We start from the raw sequence: 18,666 nt of genomic DNA, 5'->3' as shown, positions 1-18,666 counted from the left end.
ACTGTCCCATCGACGCTGTCCAAGTTTTTGTAAGGACGTGCGTTAGTCACACGGTCATCGAGCAGATTCCATTAAATAGATCTTATATGGAGTAATGATACAAAGGGTTAATATCTCTTACCATAATAATCCATAGTATAATGTAGTAGAACAATAGTACAGAGTATATAGTAGTACAATAGTACAGAGTATATAGTAGTACAATAGTACAGAGTATATAGTAGTACAATAGTACAGAGTATATAGTAGTACAATAGTACAGAGTATATAGTAGTACAATAGTACAGAGTATAGTAGTACAATAGTACAGAGTATATAGTAGTACAATAGTACAGAGTATATAGTAGTACAATAGTACAGAGTATATAGTAGTACAATAGTACAGAGTATATAGTAGTACAATAGTACAGAGTATATAGTAGTACAATAGTACAGAGTATATAGTAGTACAATAGTACAGAGTATATAGTAGTACAATAGTACAGAGTATATAGTAGTACAATAGTACAGAGGATATAGTAGTACAATAGTACAGAGTATGTAGTAGTCTAGTAGTACAGAGTATATAGTAGTCCACATAATTGTGTCGCAGTACAATAGTACAGAGTATAGTATAGTAGTATAATAATACATAGTTCAATGGGGTGGTACAATAGTACATAGTAGTTTAATAGTATGATAGAACATAGTAGTGTAGTGGTAGCATAATAATACAGTGTAAGGCCTCCTGCACACGACCGTATTCCTTTTTTAGTATTTTGCGGTCCATTTTTCACGGATCTGTTTTTCCGTTTTTTGTTTCAGTAGTGTTTCCGCTTCCGTTCCATTTTGCCGTTCCATTTTTCTGTTTGGTTTCCATTTGAGATACGTTGTTTGCGGATCGCAAACGGAAGCATACAATAATGTTTAAATAGTAAGTACATAAAAAAATTGGGCTGGGCATAACATTTTCAATAGATGGTTCCGCAAAAAACGGAACGGATACGGAACGCAAAAAATAGAACGTAAACGGAAAAAAAAACCTTTGCCTGCAGGAGGCCTAATAGTACATACAGAATTCCTTACTATAGGAAAAAGCCCAGCCCTTTGTGTGCTCCTATGGTCCCGGCTACCAGAGAGGCCGGCGCCTTTTCCTATAGTGTGCAAGCATGACCACCGCTACTGGATTGCAGGGTGGTCATAACCATGGAAACGAGCAGTGTATAACGTGATGGAAAAGTAAATCCAGCCAGCAAAGGAGGCAATATGGATAATCACAATACATTAGTAAGTGCCTTGTATTAACTTTCTCTTCATAATAAATGGCACTTGCTGAAGTGAGACAACCTCTTTAAAGGGAACCTGTCACCAGGATTTTGTGTATAGAGCTGAGGACATGGGCTGCTAGATGGCCGCTAGCACATCCGCAATACCCAGTCCCCATAGCTCTGTGTGCTTTTATTGTGTAAAAAAACGATTTGATACATATGCAAATTACCCTGAGATGAGTCCTGTACATGAGATGAGTCAGGGACAGGACTCCTCTCAGGTTAATTTGCATATGTATCAAATCGTTTTTTTTTTTTACACAATAAAAGCACACAGAGCTATGGGGACTGGGTATTGCAGATGTGCTAGCGGCTATCTAGCAACCCATGTCCTCAGCTCTATGCACAAAATCCCGGTGACAGGTTCCCTTTAAGTACCAAAGAATGGAGCGTCGTATGATAGCTCTGTAATGCTGAGTGTGGCCCTTGTAGGTGGCCCCTCGTTTCTGTGACTGAGCGACGCAGTAATTTACCAGACAATGGCTGCAAATAAATTTCATTGAAATAAGGAATAACAAGTGTAAAGATGAGCAGTGACGATTACGTGTCCAGAACACACGCTACCATCAGACAGAGGACATCACACCGCTACTGTCCTGCCGCAAAACTCAAACTCAGTGACTACCAGTGGACTCGATTATAGGGCCCCACAGACACTACAAATGACCAGTGACCCACTTAATACACTGTATTTATTGGCCTCTCTGTGTGGCCCCGACAGCGCTTTACAAGGTTAATAAATTAAATAAGTTAACATTTAGAATTAAAAGAAAATACATAAAACACTATAGTCAAATAACAGATCACACCTGTGATCAAAAATGACTAGTAAATGTAATTGTTAAAGGGGTTTTCAGGAGTTTAATTGTCTCACTTCAGCAACTGGCATTTATCATGTAGAGAAAGTTAATACAAGGCACTTACTAATGTATTGTGATTGCCCATATGGCCTCCTTTGATGGCCGTAACCCCAGGTCTGGATATGAGCAGTGTATAATGTGATAGAAAAATGAATCCAGCCAGCAAAGGAAGCAATATGGACAATCACAATACATTAGTAAGTGCCTTGTGTTAATGCTGTCTACAGGATAAATGCTGAACTGAGACAACCCCTTTAATACCGATGGCCTGTCCTCAGGATAGGTCATTAGTAAGTGATCGGTGGGGTTCTGACCCCGGCACCACCGCCGATCAGCTGTTTGAAGTGGCTGTGGCGCTCCAGTTGTATAGTGGCCGTGCTTGTATTACAGCCCAGGCCCATTCACTTGAATAAGAATGAGTTGCGCCATGGTCATGTGACTGATTAACTTGACTTCGGTGACCTAGTACGAAGCTGTGGTGCTAATGGCCTCTCCAAGCAGCTGATAGGTCATCTATATCTGATCAGTGGGGGTGTGAACCCAGGCCTATCAATATTGAACTCCGGGGAAACCCCTTTAAAGGGGTTCTTCCACAACAAACACATCACTTATCCACAGAATAGGTGATAAGTGTTTGATCTCCGAGGGTCCCTCACCAATCATGAGAACGAGGATCCCACGTCTCACACTTGAAGGGAGCACCAGTCACATATGCTCGTTGCCGTTCCATTTAAAGTCTATGGGACTGATGAAATTAGACGAGCACAGTGCTCAGCTATCTACATAGTCCCATTGCCTCTCAATGCAGACTCACTCATCACACAGGCATGGACACCACTCCAAATGGAGGCCACAATGATCAGTGGGAGCCCCAAAAGTGGAGCCCTCCCAGAGATCAGACACTATAGATGATAAGGTCTGATTATAGGAAAACATAAAAGATTGATTCTTAGACATATCAGTTTCTGAGAAAGCTGTGTGACAAGAAATATGTCTGCCATTACACTTTCCCTGTGTACTGGAATCTGTCTCGGAATAATGTGGGACATCTCCTCCGAAGCCTAGAAGAGCATATGAATATCACAGAAGGACGGTCCCCAGCTCAGAAGCCAGAGATGTTGGGTTGCTCTTCCTCTGGAGGACTCAGGGTCCAATTGTTTGAATGGACACCATGTAATACCACATTTCCCCTGTAGTGGCCACTGCAGGAGAAAACTGCAGCTGCCTCCAGCGATTACTGATGATCACTTGTGACGTTTACCCTGAGCGTTCTGAAAGGAGCGCTCTGTATGCGCGATTGTACCAGCGTTTACAATCGCGCATACAGAGACAAGCGAACGCCCATGTGAGTCTGTCTCATATGTTAGTTTCACCTTTTAAGTTGCATTACTGAAATAAATGAACTTTGTACGATATTCAAATTTTTCAAGTTTCACCTGTAGATAGATACCACCTTCTAGGCCAACAGCTAGGGGCTAATGCATTTACACCCACCGAGCCCCCACCAGATCCGGGCGGAGGGAACGTTCACTCAGTGCTGATGCAAATGACATGAAAGCAGGTTTAGCAGAGAGCTGCCGGCTGCACTTTTACTTGGCAGGTCTGAATAGGAGGAAATAAGCCATCGGACGGCTCAGCTAAGTCTTCCTGCAGCCGACTTCAGTCTCTGTGAAAGAAACTGCCCCAAAGGAAAAAACTTCTAGAAGTCAGCTTCCTTTATTATGACTACAGGGGTGCGGGGTTCGCCCTGGATTTTGTTTTTAAGACATTCAACAGAAAACTATTCCAAAAAGACTAAAGTGACAATACTGTCTTTTCAGAGGTAGCAGAGTTGGATTTGTCCTTTAGCCTTTTTGAGGATACATTATTTTGGAGAGAGTAGGTATAGGTAGTCAGTCCTAACGTTAAACCAGACCACACCTGGCGATGTCAAAATAAGCTCTGCTACATCTGAGACACATGGTCGCGCTGGAGTTTAAGCCGTACACATAGGGGACGGAAATGCTGGGATCTTTTACCGTCAGGTAAAATCCACAAGGATTGCAGGCGTGTGAATGAGACTTTAACAAATCTCATCCACGTGCTACCGAATATTTGGGGGATTGACCAGCGGATTTGTAAATCCACAGCAGGATAAGTGGGGTGAAATCCATGCTGAATCCATAGCGGACTACAGGCAGATTTTCACTACCATATGGATGTACCCGTAAAGTGACATAAATGCTTAAAGGGGTTGTCTTACTTTAGTAAGTGGCATTTATCATGTAGAGAAAGTTAATACAAGGCACTTACTAATGTATTGTGATTGTCCATATTGCTTCCTTTGGTGGCTGGATTCATTTTTCCATCTCATTATACACAGCTCGTTTCCATGGTTACGACCACCCTGCAATCCATCAGTGGTGGTCGTGCTTGCACATTGTAGGAAATGGCCTTTCTGGTGGCGGGACCGTGGGAGTGTGCAAAGGCTGGTGCTTTTTCCTATAGTGTGTAAGCACGACCACCGCTACTGGATTGCAGGGTGGTCGTAACCATGGACACGAGCAGTGTATAATGAGATGGAAAAATGAATCCAGCCAGCAAAGGAAGCAATATGGACAATCACAATACATTAGTAAGTGCCTTGTATTAACTTTCTCTACATGATAAATACCATTTGCCAGAGTGCGACAACCCCTTTAAGGCCTCACGACCATATGTATTTTTGGATCCGCAAAATACAAGTACTGGTCTTGTGCATCCCACAATTTCCAAGGACCCCATTGTCAAAATGCCCATTCTGATCTGCAAAACGGACAAGAACATAGAATGCTAATGTCTGTAAAGAGCTGCGGAATATAGCAGCGCCATATAAATGCATGAAATAAATAAAAAAATAAAAAAAACATGACATGTTCTATATTTTTGCGGGACGGACATGCGGATACAGACAGTACACGGTGTGCACCGTCCGCATTTTTTGCGCATTGCATGGTCGTGTGAATGAGGCCTAAAGGTCGATGCCGTCTTAAAGGCCTAGGCTTCAAACAGAACTTCTAGGAGCAGCACACAGACATGGCACATAAAGAAAAATCCACTACATCATAGCATTTACAGAGGTAGCAGAGCTGAATTTGTCATGTGTCACTGTAGGAAGTATAGGAAAGGATATTTCTTTCTTTTCTTTTTATTTGGCGACCGCTCTGTTCACGCTTTTACGCGTGACTGTAGGTCAATGTAAAGCAGTATCGGAGCTCAAAGGTATCGCACAACGCAGTCCGAAAAGACAAATGACAAATACATCTCTGCTGTATCTGCGGGTTAAGATAGTGTACTAACTTTAGTCGCAGTCCTACATGAAACCATAGATAACAACCGATGACAAACTCAGCTTGACTACCCTGCTATCTGTATAGAAGAAGATGGGAGTTATAGTATGTGTCACTTGAACTGCGCAGTCGACCTGCATAGACTATAATAAGAGGAAGGGGAAGGGCTCATGCACACAAACGTATTTCTTTTTTTTTTTTTTTCGGACTGTATACGGAACCATTGATTTCAATGGGTCCAAAAAACTGAAGTTACTCCATGTGCATTCCGTTTCCGTATGTCCGTATTTCCGTTCCACAAGAAAATAGAACTTGTCCTATTATTGTCCGCATTACGGACACGGATAGGACTGTTCTATTAGGGGCCAGCTGTTCCGTTCCGCAAAATACGGAATGCACACGGGCGTCATCCGTATTTTTTGCTGATCCCTTTTTTGCGGACTGCCAATACATACGGTCGTGTGCATGAGGCCTTAGTGATATTTTTACTCTGGTCTCATCTCGCCCTCATCGTAGGAGAGTCTCCCACATATTAGTAAGTTGCCCTCATGCACCTTTTGTCAGGGAGGAATCAGCCCCATCAAGAAAGAACTTGTCCGTGCAGATAACAATCACCTCTGACAGAAACAAATGAGCGCGGTCACAGCAGCACAACCAGCACCTTGTGAGCGCTGATAACAGGAGGCCCATCCATGTGTCACCTCCCTTCCAAACTGCAACTCTTCTCTCCAATTTCTTCTCCCCATCGCCCTTCAGTGCAGTATATATATATTTTAGCATATGAGCCGTTCTGTACACAGATGTAGCAGAGCTGAATTTGTTATTAAAATATCCGCCGCCAGCATCGGCCTCCTCGAAGAGTTGTGCCAGATGACAAACTTAGCTCGTCTATGCACATAAACGAAAAGATTAATCTTTGCTTGTGAAATATAATAAATGACGACTTAACGCAGACGTGTACGTTACACTGTTATACACCCTGCAAGGTCCACACAACCTCAGATACGCAAATTAAGAGAGAAAAAAACAAATGCATGAAAATTCACATTTTTGTGGCGTAAAAAAAGACAAACGGTTATTTTGCAAGACAAACCAGCGGCGTAACGTCATCGTATGGGACGAGGGAGGCAGGTGGAGAGCTTAGGTCTAATGTAATGACATAACACCGCCACTATACAGTGGTATATACCGCAGACGTAGGGGTGGTCACCACTGCGTTATCCACAGTGCGATTTCTATAGACAATTAATATTTCCTCATTTATATTTGTATATTATCTCATACTGTATTGTATACAGTTTATATACAGCTATATAGCGCCATATCGTGTATTATAGTTTAATACGGTGTAGTATATGTATAGGGCATTGCATATAGTACAGTATAGTGCATTATAAGAATGGTGCATTAACCATAATATGTAATACATAAAACAATAATGATTTATTGTGCTTTATATATACGGTAGTGTATTATGTGTATAGTTCTCTATATAGTGTATTATATGTATAATGCTTTATATGTGTGTATTTACTGCATGTATATTGCTTTATACATAATGCACTATATACGGTATAGAGTATTTGATGTACAGTGCTTTATAGCGTAATATATACAGTATAAGGTATTTATGTATAATGCTTAATACATAGTGCTTTATATAGTGTATTATATGTATAGTGTATATACTGCATTTATAGTGCATTATATACAGTATAGAGTATTTTATGTATAGTGCTTTATATATAGTGTATTATATACAGTATGCTGTATTTTATGTATAATACATGTATAGTGCTTTACAGTATATATAGTGTATTATATGTATAGTGCTTTACAGTATAGTGTATTACATGTATAGTGCTTTACAGTGTATATAGTGTATTACATGTATAGTGCTTTACAGTATATATAGTGTATTATATGTATAGTGCTTTACAGTGTATATAGTGTATTACATGTATAGTGCTTTACAGTATATATAGTGTATTATATGTATAGTGCTTTACAGTATATATAGTGTATTACATGTATAGTGCTTTACAGTGTATATAGTGTATTATATGTATAGTGCTTTACAGTATATATAGTGTATTACATGTATAGTGCTTTACAGTATATAGTGTATTACATGTATAGTGCTTTACAGTATATATAGTGTATTATATGTATAGTGCTTTACAGTATATATAGTGTATTACATGTATAGTGCTTTACAGTATATAGTGTATTACATGTATAGTGCTTTACAGTATATATAGTGCATTACATGTATAGTGCTTTACAGTATATATAGTGTATTATATGTATAGTGCTTTACAGTATATATAGTGTATTACATGTATAGTGCTTTACAGTATATATAGTGTATTACATGTATAGTGCTTTACAGTGTATATAGTGTATTACATGTATAGTGCTTTACAGTATATAGTGTATTACATGTATAGTGCTTTACAGTATATAGTGTATTACATGTATAGTGCTTTACAGTATATATAGTGTATTATATGTATAGTGCTTTACAGTATATATAGTGTATTACATGTATAGTGCTTTACAGTATATAGTGTATTACATGTATAGTGCTTTACAGTATATAGTGTATTATATGTATAATGCTTTACAGTATATATAGTGTATTACATGTATAGTGCTTTACAGTATATAGTGTATTACATGTATAGTGCTTTACAGTATATAGTGTATTATATGTATAATGCTTTACAGTATAGTGTATTACATGTATAGTGCTTTACAGTATATATAGTGTATTACATGTATAGTGCTTTACAGTATATAGTGTATTACATGTATAGTGCTTTACAGTATATAGTGTATTATATGTATAATGCTTTACAGTATATAGTGTATTATATGTATAATGCTTTACAGTATATAGTGCATTACATGTATAGTGCTTTACAGTATATATAGTGTATTACATGTATAGTGCTTTACAGTATATATAGTGTATTATATGTATAGTGCTTTACAGTATATATAGTGTATTACATGTATAGTGCTTTACAGTATATAGTGTATTACATGTATAGTGCTTTACAGTATATAGTGTATTATATGTATAATGCTTTACAGTATATATAGTGTATTACATGTATAGTGCTTTACAGTATATAGTGTATTATATGTATAATGCTTTACAGTATATATAGTGTATTACATGTATAATGCTTTACAGTATATAGTGCATTACATGTATAGTGCTTTACAGTATATAGTGTATTACATGTATAGTGCTTTACAGTATATAGTGTATTATATGTATAATGCTTTACAGTATAGTGTATTACATGTATAGTGCTTTACAGTATATATAGTGCATTACATGTATAGTGCTTTACAGTATATATAGTGTATTACATGTATAGTGCTTACAGTATATAGTGTATTACATGTATAGTGCTTTACAGTATATGTGTGTTATATGTATAATGCTTTACAGTATAGTGTATTACATGTATAGTGCTTTACAGTATAGTGTATTACATGTATAGTGCTTTACAGTATATAGTGTATTATATGTATAATGCTTTACAGTATATAGTGTATTATATGTATAATGCTTTACAGTATATAGTGCATTACATGTATAGTGCTTTACAGTATATATAGTGTATTACATGTATAGTGCTTTACAGTATATATAGTGTATTACATACAGTATATTTTATGTCTAGTGCTTTATATGCAGTGTACTATATGTTTAGCCAAAGTGCAGTATACATTATATCTAGTGTATGACACGTATAATGCATTAGTACGGTGATTAGCGCCATGTTTTATACCCGGCACATTATGTTACCTGCAGTGCATTCCTTATAGAGTATTATGGACTGAGCATCATCTGCAGTATTATTCATAGAAGACTGTAGAGCGTTACACATCCATAGTATATTATACTTAGACCATCGTGCATTATCCTTCATACCGTACATGTAGTGCAGTAACCAGAAAGTTTTAATGGTTCTTCTGCTGCTTCATCTCCAAAATGTAGTAGAGCTGAGTTTGTAATTTGCAGCCCACTCCCGATATCATCAGCAGTGATTTATGCCCATCATGATAAATCTTAGTGAATTTTTTCAAAGCCCTAATAATAAAAGAGCTACATGACAAATCCAGCTCTGCTAAGTTTAGCTTTATGTGACATGGGGCCTGTAAATGAACTACATGTACAAGAACAACTATAGGCAGTCATACTCCATCGATATTGCAGCGTACCTCTGACAACCTCCGCTACGTGTAGTCATATACACATCATGACCAATGTTTGTATCACCCCACATTGGAAATTCCAGAAAATGAAAGAGGATCATTTCTACACCTATGATCTAGCAGGGTCACACTGTGGCCCCCTGCTTCACCTAAACACCCAAAGGGCACCCCAGGAGGTGACACCCCACAGGACCTTACCTTTTCCTCTCCTTGTCAGCAGTCATGATGACTTGTCAGCTGCTCAGATAGTCTCAATGGTACAGATAGCTCCTGGAGGTGAAGTGACAGCGAAAGCACCTGCGGTCTGGAGGGGTCCGGGGGAGGAGAAGGGGTTAACGTAATGCAATATGGAAAAAAAAATACTAATAATATAATAAAAGCAACAAAACTAGAAGAGCAAAGTGAAGCGTGGCCGTGTGCTGGGGCCGGCTATACAGTCTCAGGTCACTGCTGAGGATTGTATAGCCGCCCGGGGGGGAGGGGGCTCACAGGGGGGGCAGGAGGAGACCAATGCTCGTGTATCCTGCCGGCCGGCGGCTGCAGGCTGCTGGGAGCTGAGCTCGGAGCTCCCACAGGTCTTCGGTGGGTGGAGGATCTCTGGGGCTCCGCAGCTTGTCCTGTTCCAGGAGAAGAAGCAACTTCACTTGTGAGAGCCCGCCCTGCTGCAGCCGCCACCCCGCCTCCCTCTGCGGCCGCCCGGCCTGCTGTCAGGGTCAAGCAAGTTGACAGCGGACGCGAGAGAAGCCTGAATATCTCCCCAAGTTCCTGGGCGCGGGTTTAGGAGTGAACTTAGTGGCTGCAGAGGTCACAGCCCGCACCGTGCAGTGTCCTGTGTGCACACCTGTAACTACCTGGCTGCGGTACCGCCACTGGATTATACTGTGTGGTCACCTAATGTGACCGACTGATCTGCACCTGTCCATGTATCATCTATATATATATATGTGTCATCTATCATCAGTGTGGACTGGGATGCCTAATGCCCACCAGTAAAATTAATTCTGGGGGCCCATTGTACAGCGACACGCAAATATTACCTGCCTATACAGAGGCAGACAGCAGCAAGACACTACAAGATGAGGATTATGGGGGTCTCTGCAACAACTTCAAAAAGTGGCTCCCAGAGCAGAGAGAATACTGGCTGGCCTGCCTCTATTCCTAGAGGCCATTTTAACCTTCTAATGCATATATAATAATAAACTGGATAGTCTACCCAGTTTTTTATATTGATATAGGTTATTTGAGATGCTGTGCTGGTGGACTGGGGGCCCACCTTTCTCAGGGGCCCACCGGTGGATTCCCCTGTGGGTCAGTCCGAGCCTGTCTATCATCTACCCATAGATGAATCTGTCTATGTATGGATCTCATATCTATTTCATACCTACCTGTCCTATAGCGATCAATCTATGTATGTAATCTCTCCATCAATCACATATCTGTCATTTATCTATCTATATCTCATGCTTACCTATCAGCTATCAATCCATCAATATATCTATCTACAGCCAGGTCCATAAATATTGGGACATCGGCACAATTGTAACATTTTTGGCTCTATACACCACCACAATGGATTTGAAGAGAAATGAACAAGATGTGCTTTACCTGCAGACTGTCAGCTTTAATTTCAGCTTTAATTTGAGGGCATTTACATCCAAATCAGGTGAACGGTGCAGGAATCACAACAGTTTGCATCTGTGCCTCCCACTTGTTAAGGAACCAAAAGTAATGGGACAGAATAATAATCATAAATCAAACTTTCACTTTTTAATACTTGGTTGCAAATCCTTTGCCGTCAATTACAGCCTGAAGTCTGGAACGCATAGACATCACCAGACGCTGGGTTTCATCCCTGGTGATGCTCTGCCAGGCCTCTACTGCAACTGTCTCCAGTTCCTGCTTGTTCTTGGGGCATTTTCCCTTCAGTTTTGTCTTCAGCAAGTGAAATACATGCTCAATCGGATTCAGGTCAAGTGATTGACTTGGCTATTACATAACATTCCACTTCTTTCCCTTAAAAAACTATTTTTGCTTTTGCAGTATGCTTTGGGTCATTGTCCATCTGCATTGTGAAGCGCCGTCCAATGAGTTCTGTGGCATTTGGCTGAATATGAGCAGATAATGCCCGAAACACTTCAGAATTCATCCTGCTGCTTTTGTCAGCAGTCACATCATCAATAAATACAAGAGAACCAGTTCCATTGGCAGCCATACATGTCCACGCCATGACACTACCACCACCATGCTTCACTGATGAGGTGGTATGCTTAGGATCATGAGCAGTTCCTTTCCTTCTCCATACTCTTCTCTTCCCATCACTCTGGTACAAGTTGATCTTGGTCTCATCTGTCCATAGGATGTTGTTCCAGAACCGTGAAGGCTTTTTTAGATGTTGTTTGGCAAACTCTAATCTGGCCTTCCTGTTTTTGAGGCTCACCAATGGTTTACATCTTGTGGTGAACCCTCTGTATTCACTCTGGTGAAGTCCTCTCTTGATTGTTGACTTTGACACACATACACCTACCTCCTGGAGAGTGTTCTTGATCTGGCCAACTGTTGTGAAGGGTGTTTTCTTCACCAGGGAAAGAATTCTTTGGTCATCCACCACAGTTGTTTTCCGTGGTCTTCCAGGTCTTTTGGTGTTGCTGAGCTCACCGGTGCGTTCCTTCTTTTTAAGAATGTTCCAAACAGTTGTTTTGGCCACGCCTAATGTTTTTGCTATCTCTCTGATGGGTTTGTTGTGTTTTTTCAGCCTAATGATGGCTTGCTTCACTGATAGTGACAGCTCTTTGGATCTCATCTTGAGAGTTGACAGCAACAGATTCCAAATGCAAATAGCACACTTGAAATTACTCTGTTCCTTTTACCTGCTCATTGTAATTGGGATAATGAGGGAATAACACACACCTGGTCATGGAACAGCTGAGAAGCCAATTGTCCCATTACTTTTGGCCCCTTAACAAGTGGGAGGCACATATGCAAACTGTTGTAATTCCTGCACCGTTCACCTGATTTGGATGTAAATTCCCTCAAATTAAAGCTGACAGTCTGCAGGTAAAGCACATCTTGTTTGTTTCATTTCAAATCCATTGTGGTGGTGTATAGAGCCAAAAATGTTAGAATTGTGTAGATGTACCAATATTTATGGACCTGATTGTATATATTCTATCTGTCTATCTATTATCTATCTATCCATTCATCTCTCTCTATTTGTCTGTCTGTGCAACTGTTATTCCTATGTATCTCTAATCTTTCTGTATGTTCATCCATCCGTCTATCAATCATTTGTCTCCCTGTCCAACAGTCCGTCTATCTATCTGTCCGTCCATAAATATCTGTCACATAACTGTCTGTCTGTACATTGGTCCACCTGTCCAGTTGTCCAATTATCTATCTATCTAATATCTATCTACAGGTGGAACTCGGAAAAAGTGAATATCGTGCAAAGTCCATTTATTTCAGTAATGCAACTTAGAAGGTGACACTAACATATGAGACTCATTACAGGCAAAGCGAGATATTTCAAGCCTTTATTTGGTATAATTTGGATGATTATGGCTTACAGCTTATGAAACCCCAAAGTCACAATCTCAGGTCCCCTTTGCTCAGGGGGTATGGATTAATTAGCTGACTAGAGGGTGACACTTTGAGCCTAGAATATTGAACCTTTTCACAAAATTCAAATTTTAAGCTGCATTACTGAAATAAATGGACTTTTGCACGATATTCTAATTTTTCGCGTTTCACCTGTATCTATCCATCTCATCAGCCCATCATAGGACTTTCTGTGGACCTTGTAGAGTTGGCTTCAGTATTTAAAGTGCATGTAACAACTATTAAAGTTGCCCCTTCTGCCCCATACTGCCCCTGTCACCTCCTGTGTTGCCCCTTCTGCCCCCATACTGCCGCTGTCACCTCCTGTGTGTACAAAAAGAGATGATAATTTACATTTATTATCTTTCTAGAACTTTTATATCTGGTACAATCCGTAGCCTCCACTTGATCCAAAAGCCAAAATCACTCCAAGGTCCTGTTCACATGGCAGATTTCGCTTCTCTGCGTAATCCCCAGCATAGGGTCCATTCACAATTTTGTGGACCCATTCATTTTCAATGGGGCCGCAAAAGATGCAGAGAGCACAGTCTGCTGTCCGCATCCGCACTTCTGTTCCATGGCCCCGCAAAAAAAATAGAACATGTCCTATTCTTGTCATAGGCATTTTTATAATCGTGCCGGCCATGTGCGGGTCCGCAAAATGCAGAAAGCACATGGTCGGTGTTTTGTGTTTTGCGGATCCGCAACAGTTGCAGACGTGTGAATGGACCCTAAATCGTCACAGTTTTCGCCACAGTGCAGATCTGATCGGGGTTAGCCTCATTGAATAAATCTGAAGTGTGAGCGGACACCTGCTGGGGTTTGCAATGGCGTCCTTCTGGACAGCGCCAAAAAGTGACATGTCCCTTCTTGGCATGGTCACAATTTTAAACTACTCCAAATCCGCAGAAAAAATTCCAGAGGCAATATCCGTGTGAACGGGCCCTAAGGCCTCTTTCACATGAGCATGACGGATTAGATTCGGATGCATTCAGGGTGCGTTCGGTGAAACTCGCACCATTTTGCAAGCAAGTTCAGTCAGTTTCGTTCAGATTGCGTTCAGTTGTTCAGTTTTTTTCCGCACGAGTGCAATACGTTTTGTTGGGTTTTTCACGCGCGTTATAAAAAACTGAAGGTTTACAAACAACATCTCTTAGCAACCATCAGTGAAAAACGCATCGCATCCGCACTTGCTTCCAGATGCAATAAGTTTTTCACTGAAGACCCATTCACGTCTATGGGGCCAGGGCTGCGTGAAAAATGTAGAATATAGAACATGCTGCGTTTTTCACGCAACGCAGAACTGATACGTGAAAAAAAAAACACTCATGTACACAGACCCATTGAAAAGAATCAGGGTCAGGATTCAGTGCGGGTGCTATGCGTTCACATCACACATTGCACCTGCGCGGAAAAACTCGCTCGTGTCAAAGGGGCCTAAGGGATTAAGTGAAAAAACAATGGATAGTTTATTCTCTCATGTACAATGTTTCATCCCTAAGGGCTTATGCAGACGAACGTATTTTGTTTCCGTTTTTTTTTTGTGGTTCCGCGGACTGTAAAGTACATCCAGTCGTGTGGAGGAGCCCTAACCCCCAGGACATTTCAGTTTATAGATATATGTCATTGTATGAGGCCCCTCGTTCAGCGCCCCCCTCTATTACCCCCTAATTATTTATTTTGTGTCCTTGTTCCATCTTTTTTCAGGATCCTTGCCCTTTAAGAGTGGGAGAAGTAGATCTGTATATAAATTAAATGAGTTATCCTATTTCGATAGCCCCCCACCGATACACATACAGTTGGAATTGGGGGGCACATTTTTCTCCTGCATTAGGGCTCGTTTACACGACCGTGTCGTGTTTTGTGGTCCACAAATTGTGGATCGGCAAAACACGGATGCCGCCCGTGTGCCTTCCACAATTTGCGGAACGGAACGGCCCTTTATAGAAATGCCTATTCTTGTCCGCAAAATGGACAAGAATTGGACATGACTTATAATTTTTGCGTGGCCACGGAACAGAGCAACGGATGCGGATTGAAGTGAATGGGTCCGCACCTGAGCCGCAAAAAATGCGGCTCGGATGATGAACCAAGCCACGGTCGTGTGAATGAGCCCTTACTCTGCGTATTACTTAATCAAAGGGTCATGGTCAGCAGCAGAATCTTTGTGGCAGCCTGTATTCTGTGAATAGATGGGTAGAAGAGCCCAGATCAGCACTTGCTCCTTGTGTACTCCAGTCACAGCAGCTGGAGCCTGGGTGGGGACCTTACCTATGGCTGTAAAGCTTTTGCATAAATCAGTCCTACATGTGAGTACATGAAACTTTGCCATAGATTTTATTAGAGGAGAATTGCAATTTCCTCATCTTCACAATAACACATCTTCCTAATAAAATCTACCTTCCCTCTGCTGTTGCTAGTAATTTGTTGCTAGGACTCTGCACTGACCCAGTCCAGTATCTCCCCCGTAGCAGCTGTTATGGGCCCGTAGGCTGAGGCTATCTATAGGGGGTATATAGCTCATAGGCATACCTGGAGGTAGCAGTGTAAATATAACGGCTATACCTGTATATGTCTGAAGGTAGCAGTGTATGTATAAAATTGGCATATCTGTAAATATCTATGTATATAGAAAATGGGTATATCCCTATATGGGTGTCAGTGCATCTGTAGGTAGCAGTGCATATATAACATAGGTATATCTGCATATTTGTTATATTTGTGAACACATTTCTTGCAAAAAAAAAATGGTTGTCATACTTCAATCTATCGACCTCACAAACTAAGTTTAAAGGGCATCTGTCAGCAGATTTGTACCTATGAAGCTGGCTGACCTATTACATGTGCGCTGTGGGGTTTCGCTCTGGTAGATAGGGTAAGCGGGCGCAGTACAGAGCAAAAAGTTCTTATCTCAAACATCAGTGTTTATTCATACTTCAGGAAATTGCACAAAACAGCACATAACTTTGCAGTCTTGGTGTTAATTCACACACAATGGAAAGTTCATATAACATAAGTCACCTTGCTGGCACTCTGCCTCCAGTAGTCCACAGCAGGATTTAGGGGCCTGTTTCCCCAGCATGCGGCTCTCAGCCCTACAGCATGTCACAAAGCCTCAGATCCCCAAAACAGAGAGATCTCTGCTGAGCCCAGCTGCCTATTTAAGGACAGCCAGGTGCTGCCAAAAACCTGGACCGGCACTTAAACTCCGGTCCGGTATTTGACATCACCTGGTGGAAACCAGCCCAGCCGCACATGCTGGGAAGAAAATACCTGCCTTTCCAGACACAACCCCTCACTGTGTCACATACGGGGTGAGGGGGTGGACACACGCCAGACAATGTACCCGGACAGGGCATCCACGTTCCCTGCAACCAGCCTGCTCTGTGTTCTACCCAAGAACTTAAAGTCTGCAGAGACAAAAACCATCTGGTGACCTGGGAATTCCGGTCTTTGGCCTGGCTCATCCACTTGAGAGGGGAGTGGGGTCGGTCACCAGGCGGAACTTTCTCCCCAACAAATAAGCGGAGAGACTCGAGTGCCCACTTGATAGCCAGGCACTCTCTCTCCACTATATTGTCCTTGGTTTTGGGGTGAGCTTGCGGCTTAGGAAGCCAACGGGATGCTCCTCCCTGTTGACTTCCTGAGACAGTACAGCACCGAGGCCTACATCGGAGGCATCCGTTTGTACCATGAACTCCCTCGTTAAATCGGCGTCACCAAAACCGGTGACCCACACAGGGCCGACTTCAAAGCGGCAAAAGCCTCTTCCACCCGATCATCCCAGCAAACCATTACTGATTTTTGTCACTTCAAAAGCCCTGTCAAGGGTGCGGCTAGAGTAGCAAAGTGGGGAACAAACCTCATGTAATAGCCCACCATTCCCAGGATTACTTTATTTGCCTAGTGGTGACAGGTGTCACGGAAGGTGTGCAGGAAACTAGAAAACACAAAATGAATATACGACTGACTGGATCCAAAACTAAGGAACAAAAAGGGAGAGCCCTGCATCAGACCTGGCTCTCTCCCTGACTGCTCAGCCTATGCGAATATCCCAATGGTAGATGATCGCATATCCTCGTACCGCGACTGTATAACACCTGAAAACCCTATAATAGTGAGGGGACACGACCACCGGCTCCCTACACTAGATACGGAGGGAGTCAGGGTCACCTGGGATCCAGCAAACAGAAAAACAAAAATAAATGAACAAAACTTATCTTGTAGAAGACTCAGAAGTAGGAACAGCATGCACACACTCCAGGAAGTTGTATAAAACCGCAAAGTGATGCACTATGGGAAAAGGATTTAAAGGGATGCAATCAGTGCAACTACATGACAGCTGAGAGAGGCTAACGAGATGAGAAAATGAAAGCAAAACAAAGGAACCTCAAGGAGGAGGTTCTAGACGTCTGTCAGAGCTTCTCAGATGTCTGGTGGTGACAGTATCCCTCCTTCTACGAGTGGACTCTCCAGGCACTCAGAGCCCACCTTCTCAGGATGGGACCTATGGAAAGCCCTGATGAGACGAGTGGCCTTAATGTCCGTCACTGGGACCCACATCCTCTCCTCAGGACCATAACCCTCCCAATGAACGAGGTACTGGAGAGAACCGCGGACAACACGAGAATCCACAATCCTAGAGACCTGAAATTCAAGATTACCATCAACCACAATCGAAGGGGGAGGCAAAGACGAGGGTACAATGGGTTGGACATAAGGTTTTAATAAGGACTTATGAAAAACATTATGGATCTTCCAAGTCTGAGGAAGATCAAGACGGTAGGCAACAGGATTGATGACAGACAAGATTTTGTAAGGCCCAATAAACTTAGGATCCAACTTCCAGGAGGGAACCTTCAATTTGATATTCTTAGTAGACAACCACACCAGATCACCAACATTCAGGTCCGGACCAGGCACACGTCTCTTATCCGCCACACGCTTATATCTCTCAATCATGCTCTTTAGATTATCCTGAATCTTTTGCCAAATAGACGACAAAGACGAGGAGAATATGTCCTCATCAGGTAAACCAGAAGACCCCTCTCCCGAGAATCTCCCAAACTGCGGATGAAACCCATATGCACCAAAAAATGGTGACTTATCAGAGGACTCCTGATGACAGTTATTTAAAGCAAACTCAGCAAGAGACAAAAAAGAACACCAATCCTCCTGATTCTCCGCCACAAAACAGCGCAGATATGTCTCCAGATTCTGATTGACGCGCTCTGTCTGGCCATTCGACTGCGGGTGGAAAGCAGAAGAGAATGACAACCGAACCCCCAAGCGAGAACAGAAAGCCTTCCAGACTCTGGAAACAAACTGCGTGCCCCTATCAGAGACTATGTCTGAAGGAAT

The 18,666-nt window shown here is 41.8% G+C and overlaps 1 protein-coding gene across 2 annotated transcripts in view; it reads right to left on the bottom strand.

Moving 5' to 3' along the window:
* EPAS1 (endothelial PAS domain protein 1) overlaps positions 1-10,311 on the bottom strand; it is a 125,305-nt gene extending 114,994 nt beyond the window's left edge. The window contains exon 1 of one of the 2 annotated variants that reach the window (XM_044289200.1): positions 9,910-10,311. In XM_044289200.1, the coding sequence (XP_044145135.1) occupies positions 9,910-9,935 (26 nt within the window). In that variant the 5' untranslated portion in view covers positions 9,936-10,311. The remainder of the gene's footprint in view (positions 1-9,909) is intronic. The other variant, XM_044289199.1, reaches the window with a different exon arrangement.
* Positions 10,312-18,666: the final 8,355 nt, after the last annotated feature.

The sequence above is a fragment of the Bufo gargarizans genome, chromosome 4 (genome assembly GCF_014858855.1).
Source record: "Bufo gargarizans isolate SCDJY-AF-19 chromosome 4, ASM1485885v1, whole genome shotgun sequence".
Taxonomy (NCBI): domain Eukaryota; kingdom Metazoa; phylum Chordata; class Amphibia; order Anura; family Bufonidae; genus Bufo; species Bufo gargarizans.
The sequence above is the reverse complement of the archived record's forward strand: the minus strand, read 5'-3'. Positions and strand labels throughout refer to the sequence as shown.